At 39.8% G+C, this 19,045-nt stretch overlaps 2 protein-coding genes and 1 non-coding gene across 3 annotated transcripts; 2 read left to right on the top strand and 1 right to left on the bottom strand.

Moving 5' to 3' along the window:
• Positions 1–2,236: 2,236 nt before the first annotated feature.
• Positions 2,237–3,181, bottom strand: OR4D5 (olfactory receptor family 4 subfamily D member 5). Its single transcript, NM_001206740.1, has one exon. It carries the CDS (start codon positions 3,179–3,181, stop codon positions 2,237–2,239), a length of 945 nt encoding a protein of 314 aa, NP_001193669.1.
• A 4,343-nt stretch (positions 3,182–7,524) lies between these two features.
• LOC112444939 (U6 spliceosomal RNA) lies at positions 7,525–7,631 on the top strand. The gene has a single exon (XR_003033347.1). It is a non-coding gene; the product is annotated as a U6 spliceosomal RNA (small nuclear RNA).
• A 9,486-nt stretch (positions 7,632–17,117) lies between these two features.
• Positions 17,118–18,053, top strand: OR8D4 (olfactory receptor family 8 subfamily D member 4). The gene has a single exon (NM_001389895.1). It carries the CDS (start codon positions 17,118–17,120, stop codon positions 18,051–18,053), a length of 936 nt encoding a protein of 311 aa, NP_001376824.1.
• The last annotated feature ends 992 nt before the right edge of the window (positions 18,054–19,045 follow it).

Raw genomic sequence — 19,045 nt, 5'->3', positions numbered from 1 at the left:
TTACGGAACTATTTGACTTTATACATAAAAGTAAGTGTACTAAACTTGCCTAAATTTTAGCTATTTTTCCCTACTATTGGCTAGAGGACACTTTTAGGAAAATTACATTGATTGTTGAGAAGCTACAATCTATTTGCACATATAACTTGTATAATTAAAGTTTGCTACAAGTTCAGAATATAATAAAAAGACAGTTAGATTTTTGCTACTAAATTAAGGTGCATTGAAAGAGGACTCTGACTTAACATCTCCTGATTCTGAAATTCTCTTTCCGTTGAAATACACACTCTATAAACAGTTTGTTTGCTCTATGTTGTCATGACTTGTCTTACAATATCCCAGCTTCCTCTTTTCTAATCCTTTGCCTTTCCTCTTTCAAGTCTGACCCATGATCTAGGCCCTGTTTGCCTATTACTGTGGAGGGAAACTACACTTACAGTAATTTACTTACTAATTTAATTTAATCAACTTACTTAGTAAGTTAATCTGTCAGTTAATTTAATTAATTTACTTACTAAGCAACGGATAATGACTTAATGCTAAGATCACAGACACATGTCATCCTCATCTCATCCCGCATCCATGGAGAGTATCACTGATGGATTAAATACATTCAAGAAGTTAAACAAGCATTGCTTTGCTTTGTTTTCAAATTGATTCTTAGATATGGAAGTGAGTTTAAAAATGCACAGGTCTTCTGACATAGATGAGAAGCCAACTGTTACCTTGGTGACAGAAAATGCAGGAACCTGGATCAAGGAGATAGGGTACTGGGGGGAAACAGAGATGATGAAGGAGAAGGCCATAATAATTTCTCCACACCTTCTTAATTTGAAGTAGAGCTAGTAGGGGTGCTTATGTATTATTTTATACCACTCTTTATTTAGTGACCAGAGGATAATCTCTCTTCCCACTTTATATCCCAATTTTGCATTCTTTCCTGGGTTTCAGATATTTTCGCTCAGTCGTGTCCGACTCTCTGTGACCCCATGGACTGTAGCCCACCAGGCTCCTCTGTCCATGGAATTCTCCAGGCAAGAATACTAGAGTGGTTGCCATTCATATGCTCTCATATCTGAGAGTCTTAGCTATTATCAAGAACTTGGGCTCAAAAGTTAAATAAACAGAAACATTTCAGAAACGAGCTCTGGGGCTTTAAGTAAATTATTTTATGTCTCTAACCTGCAACTGATTCACTTTTGAAATGCAGAAGGTACCAATCTCATAAGAATGTTGAATGAATGAAAGTAAACGATAAAACTAAATCACTTGGAGCAATGCCCAGCACGCAGTAAGCTCTTAACAGATACTACTTAATGATGGAGATGACATGAGATGACAATGACTTTAAGAAACTGTGAGGAAGAAAGAACTTTGCCCAAGATGATTCCTTTTCTCTTCATCAACATTAAATTCAATCAGCCTCCTGAAATCATGATTTGACTTCTGACATTTATTTTAACCTACAGATCCCTGCTGTCTTCTGGAAGTTTAGAATCATTTTGAGCTCCTCAAATGTATTTTGTGTCCAAGAAGCAAAATCAGAAAAGAAAACACAGATGCACCACCTCCATGCATACTGCAGTTTGAACGTTCTCAGCAGGGCCAACATTGTAAGGAAAGTGCCATCGGAGCTTAACATCATTTCTGAATAGCTCTGGAGGCTTTTTCTCTAGGGGAAACTTGGAAGAACTTCTCAATTCCACTTCCTTTTTTACTTCCAATAAAAATGTTTATTTATTTGTTTGTTTGTTTGGTTTTGGCTGTGCTGGGTCTTCGTTGCCACACAGGCTTTTCTCTAGTTGTGAAGAATGGAGGTTATTCTCTCGTTGCGGAGCATGGGCTTCTGTTTGCAGTGGCTTCTCTTGTTGGCACTCAGGCTTCCATAGTTGTGGCACATGTGCTGAGTAGTTGTAGCTCCAAGGCTCTGGAGCACAGGCTCAATAATTGTGATACATGGGCTTAGTTGCTCCATAGCATGCGGGATCTTCACAGATCAGGGATCTAACCCATGTCTCCTACACTGGCAGGCAGATTCTTTACCACCAAGGAAGCTCTTGATTCCATTTTCTAGCTTTGTTAAAAGCTCAGGTCAGCAGAACTTAGCTGAGGTTAAAGCAGTAAAGAAGCAGTAGACGTACTCGTAGCTCTGGCTACTTTATGGGTCTTCTCGGGCAGGTTGCTACACTGAAGCATAGCTCAGATTCTTAGCTCCCTGCTTCTGCTCATCTGGACATCAGTGCTCCAGGGGATCCAGAAGGTCCTTTTGCCTCCTCCACAGCTTCTTCATGGCTATGATCACTTCTTTGTTTCTCAGGGTATAGATGGCAGGATTCAGCATGGGAGTGACCATTGTGTACAGCACAGAGACCACCTTGTCCATGGGGAATGTCCGAAATGGCCGTGCATAGATATAGAGACAAGGCACGAAGATTAAGGTGACCACAGCAATATGGGAGGCACAGGTGGACAGGGCTTTGCTACGGCCCTCCCGCGAGTGGCTTCGGAGCATGACTAGCAGTGCTGTGTAGGATCCCAAGAGCACCAGAAAACACATCAAGGTCACCAGACCATTGTTAGACACCATCAGAAGCTCTAAGACAAAGGTGTCTGTGCAGGCCAACTTGATCAGCTGAGGCACATCACAGTAAAAGTTGTCCAGCTTGTCAGGCCCACAAAATGGCAACTGGGCAGTCAGTCCAACCTGTGCAATGGAGTGGATGAAGCCCCCCACCCAGGAGGCCGCCACGAGGAGCCCACAGACTGTCCGATTCATGATAAGCATATAGCGCAGGGGCTGGGAAATGGCAACATAGCGGTCATATACCATGACCGTCAGCAGGAAGATCTTGATGCCTCCGATGAAGTGGAAGAAGAAGAGCTGAGTCAGGCAGCCACCAAAGGAAATGACAGGCTTCCGCGAGAGCAAGTCAGCCAGCATCCTCGGTGCCATGATGGACGAGTAGCAAAAGTCCAGGAAAGAAAGATTGCCTAAGAGAAAGTACATGGTTGTATGCAGGCGTGGGTCAGAGGTCACTACGGCCACAATCAGGAGATTTCCAGTCACAGTCATAAGATACACAACTGAGAAGACAATAAAGAAGAAAAGCCGGAGCTCCCATACCTGAGAGAACCCCAGGAGGACAAAACCTGTCACCTGGGAATGGTTCGCTGTGGTCATCTGCTTGGTGTGGCCTGGCAAGTGAGCCTGCTGAGGAAAACGGGCATGTTCACTGTGGGCTCCACAAGCTTCTCTGGGACAATATCTTCTGGCTTCCCTGGGGAATGGAGTTTTTGCCTGTCATTTAATACAAGAAGAAGATTGTAAGTGGTTCTACGGGACACCCAGCATTTGAACATCAAGTACTGGTATAATCAAACACCAAGACCATAAAACACAGCATAGCACTGGTATTTATAGTTCATGAGAATCACAAATCATCAGTCCTCAAAAATGACAAACTGGGACTAGAGGCAATATTGCCAAACTGGGAGTGAATTTTTATTCTTTCATTAACTGTATAAACAATATCAATCTTCAGAAATTCTCTAAACCTCACTTCCCACATCTATGATATAAAGTAGCCATAATGTCTGCAAAATATTCTATAGTTTATAATTATATGTGGCATTTATGTAGGAAACCTGATAAATTCCCATGGCAGATATTTAGTTTCCATGGTATGATAGATTGCTCTTTTATATCCCCAAACAAAAAAAAGTGCAAGTTCCCATCATATCCCTGGAAAAATATTCAGTTTCCTTTTGAGTTAGCTCTAACTTGGACATGTATTTCCTGCTTTAGGATTTTCATCCTAGAAGGATGTTAAATCATGGGCAAGGGACCAAATAGAAAACACTGTTCCTCAGACTCACAGACATAAGAGAACGAACTTAAGCTTACTAGAGGGGAAGGATAGAGAAAGGAGAGTTAAGGAGCTTGTGATGGGCATTACACACTGCTATGTTTAAATGTACACACAACGGTGTCCTGCTGTTTAGCACACAGAACTCTGCTCAGTGTTATGTGGCAACATGGATGGGAGGGCAGTTTAGGGGAGAATGGATACATGTACATGTCCAGCTGAGCCCCTTTGCTTTTCACTTGAAACTATCACAACATTGTTAATTGACACACTCTATATACAAAATCAAAAGTTAAAAAAAAAAAACCACTGTTCTGCACATTATAAAGATAACGACCTACTGTCTGATTAGAAAACATGTGGAAGAAAAGCTTTCTATCATGTGTCTCTGGGAAACCCAGAGAAATGATAGTCCCCTGGGGAAACAAATAGAAGGGTGAGTGTGATTTTCAATATTAATCTCAGGGTACTTATCTAAAGTGTAATTTCTTATACATATGAAAAGTTTCAAGAGAAGATCACAAATACTGACTTGAGTTTTAAAATCACTATCAAAATACAGAGCTGCCTCAACATTTGAAAACCTTGGAAATAAAAGAGATGTTTCCTGTATTTAAGCATTTTAAAAGATACTAAAAAAAGCTAGCCATTTACAAGACACCTGGAATGCATCTCTTCACATCCCATAATAGAATGGTCACTTATCAATTCAAGTTTAACTTAACTAGTTTTGCACTAGGACATGTGATCTGGGGAAAGTTACTTAACTTCTCTCAACTTTAATTTTCCTGCCAGTAAAATGAAAATGATGACAATATACCCAGTTTGCCTCACTGAGATATTTTAAGCATAATATGTAAATTAATATATGCTGCTGCTAAGTCGCTTCAGTCGTGTCCGACTCTGTGCGACCCCATAGACAGCAGCCCACCAGGCTCCCCCATCCCTGGGATTCTCCAGGCAAGAACACTGGAGTGGGTTGCCATTTCCTTCTCCAATGCATGAAAGTGAAAAGTGAAAGTGAAGTCGCTCAGTTGTGTCCGACTCCTAGTGACCCCATGGACTGCAGCCTACCAGGCTTCTCCGTACATGGGATTCTCCAGGCAAGAGTACGGAGTGGGTTGCCATATAGGTATGACTTTTTCCCAGCCTTTGTATGATTCTAAGCAGATTCTGTTGCCGATGAGCCTAAGATAGGAAAGAGTTTACTCTCGTTTGTCATACCTGAAACGTTTCTAAATGGGAAATTCACTGTAATATATCTTATATCTAGCATTGTAAATGTAAATATTAGATTTTTAACTGACATAGTGGGTTGTTCTTCAGCATACATTTTTAGGTGTTTTTAAGTATAATTCTAGGCATACATGCAATGCAGGGGAACTGGGTTCCATTCCTGGGTCAAGAAGATCCCCTGGAGAAGGAAATGGCAACCTGCTCCAGTCTTCTTGCCTGGGAAATCCCCTGGACAGAGGAGACTGGAAGGCTACAGCCCATGCGGTCACAAGAGTCAGACACAACTGAGCGACTAAACCGCCAAACCATCACTAGGCATACATTTGTGAATTTTCCATTCACTCCAATTCAGTGATCATTTATTCTCAGGATATTTTTATGTAAACAAAGAGTACTAGCAACTACAAAAATAGTGAAGAAGTAATACGTAGTATCTCTACCTTCTTGTATCTTATTTTAGATGGAAAGATAAGAAAATCATTTTGTAAATTAAGAACAAAATAAAACTTTTAAATAAATTTAAAATGTGATACATGTCTCTAAAATGCTATAAATATAGTGCTATTGGGGGGAGAAAAAATTCCTTCCCCTTAAAGGAATGAGTAACTGTGAGACCTCCAGGAGAGAAGTCTATTTCACTCATTTTAGGATCTCTACTTCCAGATACCTATGGTGCTCAATAGCCATAACTTTTGCCAACACTATAAAAACCGGCTTGGATAGAGAGGAAAGCGTGTTCCCAGCATCACCAGTAGACCTTGGGTTTTGGACTCATAAACTGTGATCTCCTGGTTAAAGAATCTGAATTGTTCTGAATCTAGTCCGTATGGTATGGGCAATGGTGCCTACATCGCAGTTTTCAGTATTGCAAAATGAGGACAGCAGCACTTCCCCTGGAGGGTTGATTTAAGCATGAAATTAGACAATGTATAGAAAGCTTTTAGAACTGATTCAAATGTATTCTTTTTAATGGCTGAGTAATACTCCGTTGTGTATATGTACCACTGCTTTCTTATCCATTCATCTGCTGATGGACATCTAGGTTGCTTCCATGTCCTGGCTATTATAAACAGTGCTGCGATGAACATTGGGGTACACGTGTCTCTTTCCCTTCTGGTTTCCTCAGTGTGTATGCCCAGCAGTGGGATTGCTGGATCATAAGGCAGTTCTATTTCCAGTTTTTTAAGGAATCTCCACACTGTTCTCCATAGTGGCTGGACTAGTTTGCATTCCCACCAACAGTGTAAGAGGGTTCCCTTTTCTCCACACCCTCTCCAGCATTTATTATTTGTAGACTTTTGGATCGCAGCCATTCTGACTGGTGTGAAATGGTACCTCATAGTGGTTTTGATTTGCATTTCTCTGATAATGAGTGATGTTGAGCATCTTTTCATGTGTTTGTTAGCCATCTGTATGTCTTCTTTGGAGAAATGTCTATTTAGTTCTTTGGCCCATTTTTTGATTGGGTCGTTTATTTTTCTGGAGTTGAGCTGTAGGAGTTGCTTGTATATTTTTGAGATTAGTTGTTTGTCGGTTGCTTCATTTGCTATTATTTTCTCCCATTCTGAAGGCTGTCTTTTCACCTTGCTAATAGTTTCCTTTGATGTGAAGAAGCTTTTAAGGTTAATTAGGTCCCATTTGTTTATTTTTGCTTCTATTTCCAATATTCTGGGAGGTGGGTCATAGAGAATCCTGCTGTGATGTATGTCGGAGAGTGTTTTGCCTATGTTCTCCTCTAGGAGTTTTATAGTTTCTGGTCTTACGTTTAGATCTTTAATCCATTTTGAGTTTATTTTTGTGTGTGGTGTTAGAAAGTGGTCTAGTTTCATTTTATACAGAGTGAAGTAAGCCAGAAGGAAAAACATAAATACAGTATACTAACGCATATATATGGAATTTAGAAAGATGGTAACAATAACCCGGAGTACGAGACAGCAAAAGAGACACTGATGTATAGAACAGTCTTATGGACTCTGTGGGAGAGGGAGAGGGTGGGAAGATTTGGGAGAATGGCATTGAAACATGTAAAATATCATGTAAGAAACGAGTTGCCAGTCCAGGTTCGATGCACGATACTGGATGCTTGGGGCTAGTGCACTGGGATGACCCAGAGGGATGGTATGGGGAGGGAGGAGGGAGAAGGGTTCAGGATGGGGAACACATGTATACCTGTGGTGGATTCATTTTGATATTTGGCAAAACTAATACAATTATGTAAAGTTTAAAAATAAAATAAAATTAGAAAAAAAAAAAAAAAAAAGAAAGCTTTTAGCCTAATGCCTAGAAGAGTACTAGATAACAGTATCTTGAATGTAAATAAATAGTAGCTGTATCTTGAAATTTAGAAAGTATTCTTAACTCAGAAACAGGGAAGGATAGAAATGCTGCATTTCTGAAGGAAGAAACATTAAGAAAATACAGAGTGCTCGCTTTGGCAGCACATATACTAAAATTGAAACGATACAGAGAAGATTAGCATGGGCCCTGCACAAGGATGACATGCAAATTCATGAAGCGTTCCATATTTTTATAGAATACATTTTGTATAATAACTGTGTAACTGTTTTTGTTTGGCTTTTTATATTTTTGTAAGAAGCTAACTAGAGAAATAATTTTGGAAAATCTACTCTAGGACTTCCTCTGGGGTCCAGTGGCTAAGACTCCTTGCGCCCAATGCAGGGGACCCCTGATCAGGGAAGTAGATCCCACTTGCCACAACTAAGGGTTCCCATGCTGCAACTAAGACCCGGTGCAGCCAAAATAAATAAATATTTTTAAAACAAAAATCTAGTCTAAAGATTTATATAATGTTGTCAAATACAAAGATGGTAAATGGAAAACCACACAAAAAAGAAAGAAATAAAAAATACACAGAGATGCAACAGTAGAGGGAATGTCTGAATAGAGTCAGAATGTCTTTCTTGAAATAGAAATAGTGGTAAGCGATAATGTAGGAAAAGTAGACAGAGGACTCAGATCATAACTTCAGCTTTAGGTAAATGTCAGGTTAAGAAGTTCCTGTTTTAGATAGAGTTTACAAGCAGGGGAGTAAGGAAATCAAAAAGGCATTAGTACTGCTTAGCTGTGCCATTTGAACACCCTATTTAAGTAAACATTTAAAATTTGTGAATTCTCTTTGGTCAGTGGAATTATAGGTATTTAAACCTCTTGTTTACTCACTCCATTTAAGTGAACCTCCAAGAAGGAGGGAATATATGTATTCATATAGCTGATTCACTTTGTTATACAGTAGAAACTAATACAACATTGTAAAGCAATTATATTCCAACTAAAAAATAATAAAACCTACCAAAAAAAAGGAAATAGTCTAATTTTAAATCTTATTTCTCATCCTAAAAGTAGAGTGACCACAGCATGAAAAATGGTCTTAGACTTTAATGCAAAGTCACTCCAGCAGAGTTGAGTCTCAGAGAACAAAAATGACTTGCTAAATTCTCAAAGTTCATTAGTAGCACAGACTAGACCGTGCTCTACATCATATCCTTTCAATGGAAATTTCAGGATCTACATCTCCAAATGGATGAGAAAAAGCCAAAGAACACGTGAAATAGCAGTGGTTCACTTACCTGCAGCTTCCCATTTAAGATATACCAATAGCAAATATAGATTTATAAATATGGGGGAAAATATTTGAGTGTAAAGATTCTGCTGAGCCTTTGAAAGGGCTTTGGGGAATGGAACTTGGCTAATTTTAGTGCAGAGGGATTATTGGCACAACAGGAGGCAAATTCCAGGTATGGGGCAGGCAAACCTGCCCGGTGCTCTCCAAAGTCAAATGTCACTGGAGACCACACCAAGAACCAGAGCATGGAGGGGCAATGGCTTGAGTAAACCATCCCTGTGGGATAAATGAACTGCTTTCCCTTCTGGCTTGAAAGATTTTTCTGCATTACCATATCATGGCACCATAATTCAAAAATTAAATTTGCAATTATTTGTCTCCAGTTATCTGTTTTCCTATCTTTCTCCTACCCTATTTTATAATGTTTATTAATTACCATACAGATCAAAGATTTAAATGCATAAAATAAACCAATGTGAGTGTTCACTGAGAAAGTAAGAGTTCAGCCAACTACCACAAACCTGCTGCTCCTCAATCTGACTTTATTGTTCCCAACCAATTGCTTTTTGTATCATTGTCTTTGTTAAAGATTTTTGAGGTCATCTGTGTATTGGACAATATTTTATGCATATCAATAAGGCAAAGTATATACTTCATAAAATCCTCAAATTTGTAGATGTTTTAGAACTCTCAGATATGAAAATTTTACTGAATGCTTGTTATATGTTTATTTTCAAAAAATTTATTACAATTTATATATGTGAGACACATATTCTCATATGAACATTTTATTAAATGTTTGTTATATATATGTTATATACTTATTGTTTATATTTATTATGTTATTTATTTTCAGAAAATTTATTCCAATTGATGTATGTGAGATGTTCAATCTCACCATATTTTTGCCAACAATAATTATCAATCTTTGCATCATTTTCAATTGAATTTTCTAAAAGTCTGATTTTAACATGCACTTTTAAAATTATTGAAGATAGTTATTTTTTTGTCTTAAAAATTCTTCCATGACATTCATATTGATAGTGGTGTTTCTTTATTCTTTTCCCAGATGTTCCATGCATTATCATTTTTGTAGTTTTGTTTATCTTATTTGTGAACTATTTATTAAGAATAGAAATTCTACCTTTTACACTGTTGGTCGGAATGTAAATTGGTACAGCCACTATCGAGAACAGTATGAAGGTTCCCTAAAATCACTAAAAATAGAGTTACAATATGACCCAGCAGTCCCACTCCTGAACATATATTCAGAGAAAATCATACTTCAAAAAGATACATACACCTCAATATTTATAGCGGCACTATTTACAGTAGCCAAGACACGGAAGCAACCTAAATGTCCATTAACAGATGAATGGAGAAAGTAGTGGAACACATATACGATGGAACATTACTCAGCCATAAAAAATGAAATAATGCCATTTGCAGCAACATGAATGGACCTAGAGATTATCAATCAAAGTGAAGTAAGTCAGATAGAGAAAGATAAGTATCATATAATATGATTTATACCTTGAATCTAAAAAATATTATACAAGTCAACCTATTTACAAAACAGACATAGAAAACAGCTTATGGTTACCAAAGGAGAGGAAGGGAAAAATTAAAAGTTTGAGATTAACAGATACCTACTACTACATATGACTTCCCTGGTGGCTTAGATTGTAAAGCGTCTGCCTACAATGCAGGAGACCCAGGTTTGATCCCTGGCTTGGGACGATCCTCTGAAGAAGGAAATGGCAACCCACTCCAGTATTCTTGCCTGGGAAATCCCATGGATGGAGGAGCGTGGTAGGCTACAGTCCATAGGGTCGCAAAGAGTCGGACACGACTGACAACTTCACTTCACTCCCTACTACATATAAACAACAAGGAACTACTGTATAGCACAAGGAACTATATTCGATATTATGAAATAACTTACAATTGAAAAGAATCTGAAAAAGAATATATTTGTATATACATATAAGAACTAAATAACTACAGTACACTTGAACCTAATACAGTACTGTAAGCCCACTATATTTCAATAAAAGAATTTTAAGAAAAAAAAAAGTAGCTTCAAATATCTTGGAGTAGGAATCAGATCAGATCAGATCAGTCGCTCAGTCGTGTCCGACTCTTTGCGACCCCATGAATCACAACACGCCAGGCCTCCCTGTCCATCACCAACTCCCGGAGTTCACTCAGACTCACGTCCATCGAGTCAGTGATGCCATCCAGCCATCTCATCCTCTGTCGTCCCCTTCTCCTCCTGCCCCCAATCCCTCCCAGCATCAGAGTCTTTTCCAATGAGTCAACTCTTCTCATGAAGTGGCCAAAGTACTGGAGTTTCAGCTTTAGCATCATTCCTTCCAAAGAAATCCCAGGGCTGATCTCCTTCAGAATGGACTGGTTGGATCTCCTTGCAGTCCAAGGGACTCTCAAGAGTCTTCTCCAACACCACAGTTCAAAAGCATCAATTCTTCAGCGCTCAGCCTTCTTCACAGTCCAACTCTCACATCCATACATGACCACAGGAAAAACCATAGCCTTGACTAGATGAACCTTTGTTGGCAAAGTAATGTCTCTGCTTTTGAATATGCTATCTAGGTTGGACATAACTTTCCTTCCAAGGAGTAAATGTCTTTTAATTCCATGGCTGCAGTCACCATCTGCAGTGATTTTGGAGCCCAGAAAAATAAAGTCTGACACTGTTTCCACTGTTTGCCCATCTATTTCCCATGAAGTGATGGGACCGGATGCCATGACCTTCGTTTTCTGAATGTTGAGCTTTAAGCCAACTTTTTCACTCTCCACTTTCACTTTCATCAAGAGGCTTTTGAGTTCCTCTTCACTTTCTGCCATAAGGGTGGTGTCATCTGCATGTCTGAGGTGATTGATATTTCTCCCGGCAATCTTGATTCCAGCTTGTGTTTCTTCCAGCCCAGCATTTCTCATGATGTACTCTGCATATAAGTTAAATAAGCAGGGTGACAATATACAGCCTTGAGGTACTCCTATTCCTATTTGGAACCAGTCTGTTGTTCCATGTCCAGTTCTAACTGTTGCTTCCTGACCTGCATACAAATTTCTCAAGAGGCAGATCAGGTGGTCTGGTCTCCCATCTCTTTCAGAATTTTCCACAGTTTATTGTGATCCACACAGTCAAAGGTTTTGGCATAGTCAATAAAGCAGAAATACATGTTTTTCTGGAACTCTCTTGCTTTCTCCATGATCCAGTAGATGTTAGCAATTTGATCTCTGGTTCCTCTGCCTTTTCTAAAACCAGTTTGAACATCAGGAAGTTCACGGTTCACATATTGCTGAAACCTGGCTTGGAGAATTTTGAGCATTACTTTACTAGCGTGTGAGATGAGTGCAATTGTGTGGTTGTTTGAGCATTCTTTGGCATTGCCTTTCTTTGGGATTGGAATGAAAACTGACCTTTTCCAGTCCTGTAGCCACTAATTTATGTAATATTTGAATTATTATTTTTTTAATTTTATTTTATTTAACTTTACAATATTGTATTGGTTTTGCCATATACCAAAATGAATCTGCCACAGGTATACATGTGTTCCCCATCCTGAACCCTCCTTCCTCCTCCCTCCCCACACCATCCCTCTGGGTCATCCCAGTGCACCAGCCCCAAGCATCCAGTATCATGCATCGAACCTGGACTGGCGACTCGTTTCATATATGATATTATACATATTTCAATGCCATTCTCCCAAATCATCCCACCCTCTCCCTCTCCCACAGAGTCCAAAAGACTGTTCTATACATACCTTTTAAATTAAAATTTTATCCATGACTTTAAAAAATATGACTGGAAATCTATCACTACAGTTTAAAATACTTCTTATGAGAGTATTACATTCCTTTCCTCATACATTCTATTTCTTCATTACGTGCTGTAAATATATTTCTGATTTTGAGCTACACTAATTACAATGTTCTGGAAATGTGATATTACACGGCTAGGTTTTCTTATGTAAAAAGAATATGATAGGATATATTCTTACAAATATACCAGCCACTAAACTCCAGAGATCAGAATCCCTTGGGGGATGCTTGTTTTTTATATCTCTAGGCATAAAATAATTGAACTGAGAACAGAAGTCACACTCACTTAGATCTGCTTCTGCTTCATGCCAAGATGAAAAGGTACAACTGACTCATTTTTATTCTTAAAGTGATAAGAACAAGGAGGAAGGTGAGTTTCACAATTACAATGCTCATGTTGTATAGGTATTAAAATAAACAGGTTTTAAATTACCTCCTGATTTTCCCAAAAGCTGGAGGTTCAGGCCACCAAGACACAGGAAGGGAGAGAAGAGCCTGTGGACACCTATCTCAGACTCAGATTCCTTATCTGAGTAGCCTAGTGAATTAACCTATGGAATCATCAGCCTCTAAAGTAGGAATTACAATACTAGAAATATTTTTACACACAATAGACAATGCAAAAAATGTCTTATTTAATTTGCATGGCCATCTTTATAAGTATTTATTATTTTTTATAGACTAAAACATAAAACTCAGTGATTCTCTGCTGAGTCAAACGTTACACTGTGTTAGAGTTAGTATTGAAACAAAATGTATTTGACTCATGATTCAGTGTTCTTTCTGCCACTCTGTGTTAATGGTTTCCTTCTTTAAAGGAAGGAATTTTTGAAAATCAAATCCAATTTTTTTAATTATATTCTAGATTTAAAGGAAGCAATTTTTGAAAATCAAATTCAATTTTTTAAATTATGTTCTAGACCTGAGCTGTCCAATGCTATAGCCTCTAGCTGCATGTGGCCACTGAGCATTTGAAATGTAGTGTGATTTGAAGTGTATTGTTAAGTCAATCAGTGTTAGTCACTCATGGACTTTGCGACCCTATGGACTGTAGCCTACCAGGCTCCTCTGTCCATAGAATTCTCCAGGCAAGAATGCTGGAGTGAGTTGCCATTCCCATCTCCAGCGGATCTTGCCAACTCAGGAAATCAAACCCAGGTCTGCTGCATTGCAGGCAGATTCCTTAGCATCTGAGCCACATTATAAATTTCAAAGATTTATACAAAAAAATATAAAATACCTCATAAGAATTTTTATATCATTACATTAAGTGTAATTTTTTGTATATACTAAATTAAATATAGTAGTAAATTGACTTTAGCTATTTGCTTTTGCTTTGTAAAAAATAAAAGGGGGGGCTTCTAGGACATTATATTAATAAATCACCCTTGTGACTGCATTATCTTTCTATCAAGCAATGCTGATCAAGTTAACAATTGTCATAGTTTTAATAGCACTGTATGGTACATGGAAATGTTTATAAACTTACCTTTTGAGTTGCTAAACTGAAAAAAAAGATAAATTGTTAAATCGCTTTTGAATCCAAAATTTACATAAGGCCTGAATCAGCTGAGTCAGTGTAGTAGATCATTTCAAGGGAGGTCAAACATACAACATAAAAAACTTTAACCCAGGCCTAGTAGAATCTACTGCTTAGTAATGGTTAAATAAAGTCAATACTGGTTAGCATTATTCATTTTTATGTGGATTAAGATGTAATCTGTATAAAAATTCTTCCTATAAACAAAACATTGCAATTCTGTGTGTTGTAATAAGCCATTGGAATGCGTATTATACTCCCATGGAATCTCTGAGACTATGTAAAGGTGGAAAAACACCAAAATGTAAAATGGTGCAGCTCTATCCTCCATTCAAAAGGCCCTTCTTGAGAGGATGTTTTCAAGAATGGGCTTTAAATGATCCTATAATGCTTTCTGGCACAGAAAAGAAGCAGAGAGAGGTTCTGGGGAGAAATTATGAACAAAGAGAAATGATTCCAGTTCTAGGAGACAGAAACCTAGAATAGCACCTCTCCAACTTTCATGTGCACACGCATCACGTGCGGATCTTGCTAAAATGCAGATCCCGACTCAGCTGGTATGGCTTAGGACCTGAGATGGTGCAACAAATCCCCAGTGGTGTTAGTGATGTTCCATGTTGAGTAATAAGGACCCACAGCACAGAAATGTTTGGGAAAGAGCAAAGACAGGACAGAGAAGTGAGCTGGCTTGAGTGGAAGGAATACAGGTGCAGAGCCCTGGAACAGAACAAGGAACGTGGGCAGAATGGCAGACATTTCACTGTGATCGAGAGCCCAGTAAAAATCAGAGGGCATGTGGGAGAATTAGACACATGAGGAGAGAGGTTAGTGAGTTTGTGACATTCAGGGCATTCTGAAGGCATGCTTGAAAAGACCTTATAGGCAAAAAGCTGAGTATTGGCTCTTCTTTAACATTCCTTTTCTATTTCTCTGTGTGGATTCTAGGACTAGACTACACCTGTGTGTTAGTTGGCAAGAGTTGAAGGGAAAGGAGGACTCACGGGTGTTTTAGCAACAGACTCAGGGCAACTGGACAATCTCTCTTCTGCACGTGGTTCCCCTGTCTCCATCCCTCAGGACAGGAAAAGAAGAGCAGATGCAAAAGTCATGTGTTCTGTAAAATCTGGCCACCTTGCTCAGAGGACAGCTGTTCAGTGTTGGGAAGCTCCTTTGTTTTAAACAGACTTGGGGATGCATGTGACCAAAGGAAGTGTGCTCTGTCCTAATATGGCAGGAATGGATGGAGGTAAGAGGCACAAGAGTTTCTTTAAGAGCCAGTAGGGAAGAAAGAGCAAGGCGGAAAAGTAGATCTGTGGCAGGTTGAGAAGATGATAGACCAGATGTCTGAGCATTGCCATGTATAACTTCTAGGTAGATAGAAGACTGCAGACTGTGACCAGCCCAACACCAAAAGGAAACTGGTCTGATTTTTCAGAGATATGGACTTTGTTGACCCCAGGACAGGCATCTGCAAGTCGAGTGCCCTCTTTGCCTCCTTCTAGGGGAAGTGTGTGGAGAAGGCTATGGCACCCCACTCCAGTACTCTTGCCTGGAAAATCCCATGGATGGAGGAGCCTGGTAGGCTGCAGTCCATGGGGTCGCTAAGAGTCAGACACGACTGAGTGACTTCACTTTCACTTTTCACTTTCATGCATTGGAGAAGGAAATGGCAACCCACTCCAATGTTCTTGCCTGGAGAATCCCAGGGACGGGGGAGCCTGGTGGGCTGCTGTCTATGGGGTCGCACAGAGTCGGACACGACTGAAATGACTTAGCAGCAGCAGTAGCAGGGGAAGTGTGAGTGAAAGACAGGAACCACTACTTAAAAGCCTCCAACGAAAACTGAAATCCCCAAGTGGCAGCACTAGCAGAAGTGCATTGTCTTGCTCAGTAGCCTTGGTGATATAGGTAGGCTTAGCTCAGAGGATTGACAGAGGTTCACAAGGCAGAAATATTTGTGGGAGTGCTGCCATTCCACCATCATCGAGCTTTACTGAGGTATTAGAAGAATATGCTTTCTACCTGGAAATCAGCTTGTGATTAGATTACAATAAAATAGCAGAAATGAAAATACAGTTTCCTGAAACATGTTCTGAGCCACACTGGAGCTACAACATGATTGTTTTAAAGTGCCAGGGGGATTCTATCATCAATTTAGTTTGGAAAAAATTGTTTGTTGTAGAGCTGTCTTGGAGAATCTGAAATAGTCTTAGTTACAAAACGTGTTTAACTTTATGTAATTCTGCATGTCTGAAACCAGTATGATCCTAACATACTTATTTCATGTACACCCTGGAATTAATACTCTTAAACACCCTTGAAAACCTTGATGTGGACATTATAATTAATTTTAACAATAAATACCTTCTCTATAGGAAATCCTGGAGGCAGTTTCAGCCCTAGGCCACTATGTTATTAGCAGAAGTATTTTCTAAGCACATAGGTCTTCTTTATGTGCCTTTTCAACTGATTTGCTTTAGAAAAACTCTCCAATGTTCTTTAGCATTAGACTTATTTTTAATGCTGAAGTTAAGGGTTTTATACTTTGCTAAAAGAATTTGAGACAGTAAAGAGGATGTGAAAATTTATATATGGTTCCTAAAATCTATGGGGGCTTCCGCAGTGATTCAGCAGGTATAGAACCCGCCTGCAATGCAGGAGATGCAGGTTTGATCCTTGGGTCAGGACAATCCCCTGGAGGAGAGCATGGCAACCCACTCCAGTATTCTTGTTGGCAAAATCACACGGACAGAGGAGCATGGGAGGCTACGGTCCATGGGGTCACATGGGGTCATACACAACTGAAGCTACTGAGCACACAAAATCTACAGGGAGAGGATACTTACTCTGTTTTATCTGGGACCTGACTTTTGATGGGTCCCTACCATCAGTAAAAGCACAGGCTTAGTGCCAAAGGGTAAGAAAACCGGGGTTCAGTGTTTTCACAGAGAGAATATCTGAATTGTAAAGAACTGGAGAGGAACTGGGACTGCCTGTCTAATTTGACTCTTTCTCCTTATCTCCACAGAGTTCTCAGGGGAGAATGGGTGTAAGAAATCAATCCACAGTGACTGAGTTTCTTTTTGCAGGATTAACTGACCAACCAGAGCTTCAGCTGCCTCTCTTCTGCCTCTTCTTCGGGATTTATGTAGTCACGGCAGTGGGAAACCTCGGCATGATCTTGATAATCAGGTTGAGTTCTCAACTCCACAAGCCCATGTACTATTTCCTTAGTAGTTTGTCTTTTATAGATTTCTGCTATTCTTCTGTCATTACCCCCAAAATGCTGGCAGGGTTTTTATGCAGAGATAAAGCTATATCCTATTCTGGATGTATGACCCAGCTGTTTTTCTTCTGTATTTTCATCATTTCTGAGTGCTACATGCTGGCAGCAATGGCCTATGACCGCTATGTCGCCATCTGCAGCCCCCTGTTCTACAATGTCATCATGTCCCCCAGGGTCTGTTCTCTGCTGGTGGCTGCTGTCTTCTCAGTAGGTTTTACTGATGCTATGATGCATGGTGGCTTTATGTTAAGGTTGACTTTCTGCAAATCAAACATCATTAAACATTATTTCTGTGACATCGTTCCTCTCATTAAACTCTCCTGTTCCAGCACTTATATTGATGAGCTTTTGATTTTTGTCATTGGAGGATTTAACATGGTAGCCACCAGCATGACCATCATCACTTCATATGCTTTTATCCTCTCCAGCATCTTCCACATCCATTCTAAAGAAGGTCGGTCCAAAGCCTTCAGCACCTGCAGCTCCCACTTGACAGCTGTCCTTGTATTTTATGGATCTCTCATGTCCATGTATCTCAAACCTGCTTCTAGCAGTTCACTCACCCAGGAGAAAGTGTCCTCAGTATTATATACCAATGTGATTCCCATGTTGAATCCCCTGATATATAGTCTGAGGAACAAGGAAGTAAAAAACTCATTGATGAAACTCTTAAGAAGAAAAATATCTTCATAATGAAAATGTTTTTTAAAAATTTATTGGGGTATAGTTGTTTTACCATATTGTATTGATTTCAGCTGCACAAAGTGAATCAGCTGTATGTTTACATGTACCCCCCATACCACCCATATTAAGATTTATTTATGTATTAATCATCACATAATCATATGTGCTTGCTTGTATTTATGTCCTGAGTCTTTAAAAATAATTTGAAAGGAGTTAAAGTGGTTTTTCCAGTAGTCATGTATGGATGTGAGAGTTGGACCATAAAGAAGTTCAGTTCAGTCGCTCAGTCATGTCCGATTCTTTGCAACCCCATGAATCGCAGCACGCCAGGCCTCCCTGTCCATCACCAGCTCCCAGAGTTTACTCAAACTCATGTCCATTGAGTCAGTGATGCCATTCAACCATCTCATCCTCTGTCATCCCCTTCTCCTCCCACCTTCAATCTTTCCCAGCATCAGGGTCTTTTCAAATGAGTCAGTTCTTTGCATCAGGTGGCCAGAGTATTGGAGTTTCAGCTTTAACATCGGTCCTTCCAGTGAATATTCAGGACTGATTTCCTTTAGGATGGACTGGTTGGATCTCCTTGCAGTCCAAGGAACTCTCAAGAGTCTTCTCCAACACCACAGTTCAAAAGCATCAATTCTTCAGCAGCTGCACAGCACTGGAGCGGTCAAGAAGAGATACCTCACGTCCAAGGTCAAAGAAACCCCAGTAAGACAGTAGGCGCTGGAGCAGCTGTGAGGAGATACCCCACTTCCAAGGGCAAAGGAGAAGCCCCTGCAAGATGGTAGGAGGGGGGAATTCGCGTTTAGAATCAAGCCCCATTCCAGCCAGAGATGCTCAGAGGGCTCAAATAAGCCTTGTGTGCACCAGGACCCAGGGACCCCACAAAGACTGGTACAGACTGTGTTTGAGCATCTCCTGTGGAGGTACAGGTCGGCGGTGGTCTGCTGCAGGGACAGGGGCTCTGGGAGCAGCAGATTTGGGTATGGCATGAGCTC

The sequence above is a fragment of the Bos taurus genome, chromosome 29 (assembly GCF_002263795.3).
Source record: "Bos taurus isolate L1 Dominette 01449 registration number 42190680 breed Hereford chromosome 29, ARS-UCD2.0, whole genome shotgun sequence".
Classification (NCBI taxonomy): domain Eukaryota; kingdom Metazoa; phylum Chordata; class Mammalia; order Artiodactyla; family Bovidae; genus Bos; species Bos taurus.
This window is presented reverse-complemented; position numbering and strand designations above follow the sequence as displayed.

What these genes read in the sequence shown, in the direction of transcription:
- OR4D5 (NM_001206740.1), bottom strand. Translation starts at nt 3,181, where the DNA reads ATGACCACAGCGAACCATTCCCAGGTGACAGGTTTTGTCCTCCTGGGG.
- OR8D4 (NM_001389895.1), top strand. Translation starts at nt 17,118, where the DNA reads ATGGGTGTAAGAAATCAATCCACAGTGACTGAGTTTCTTTTTGCAGGA.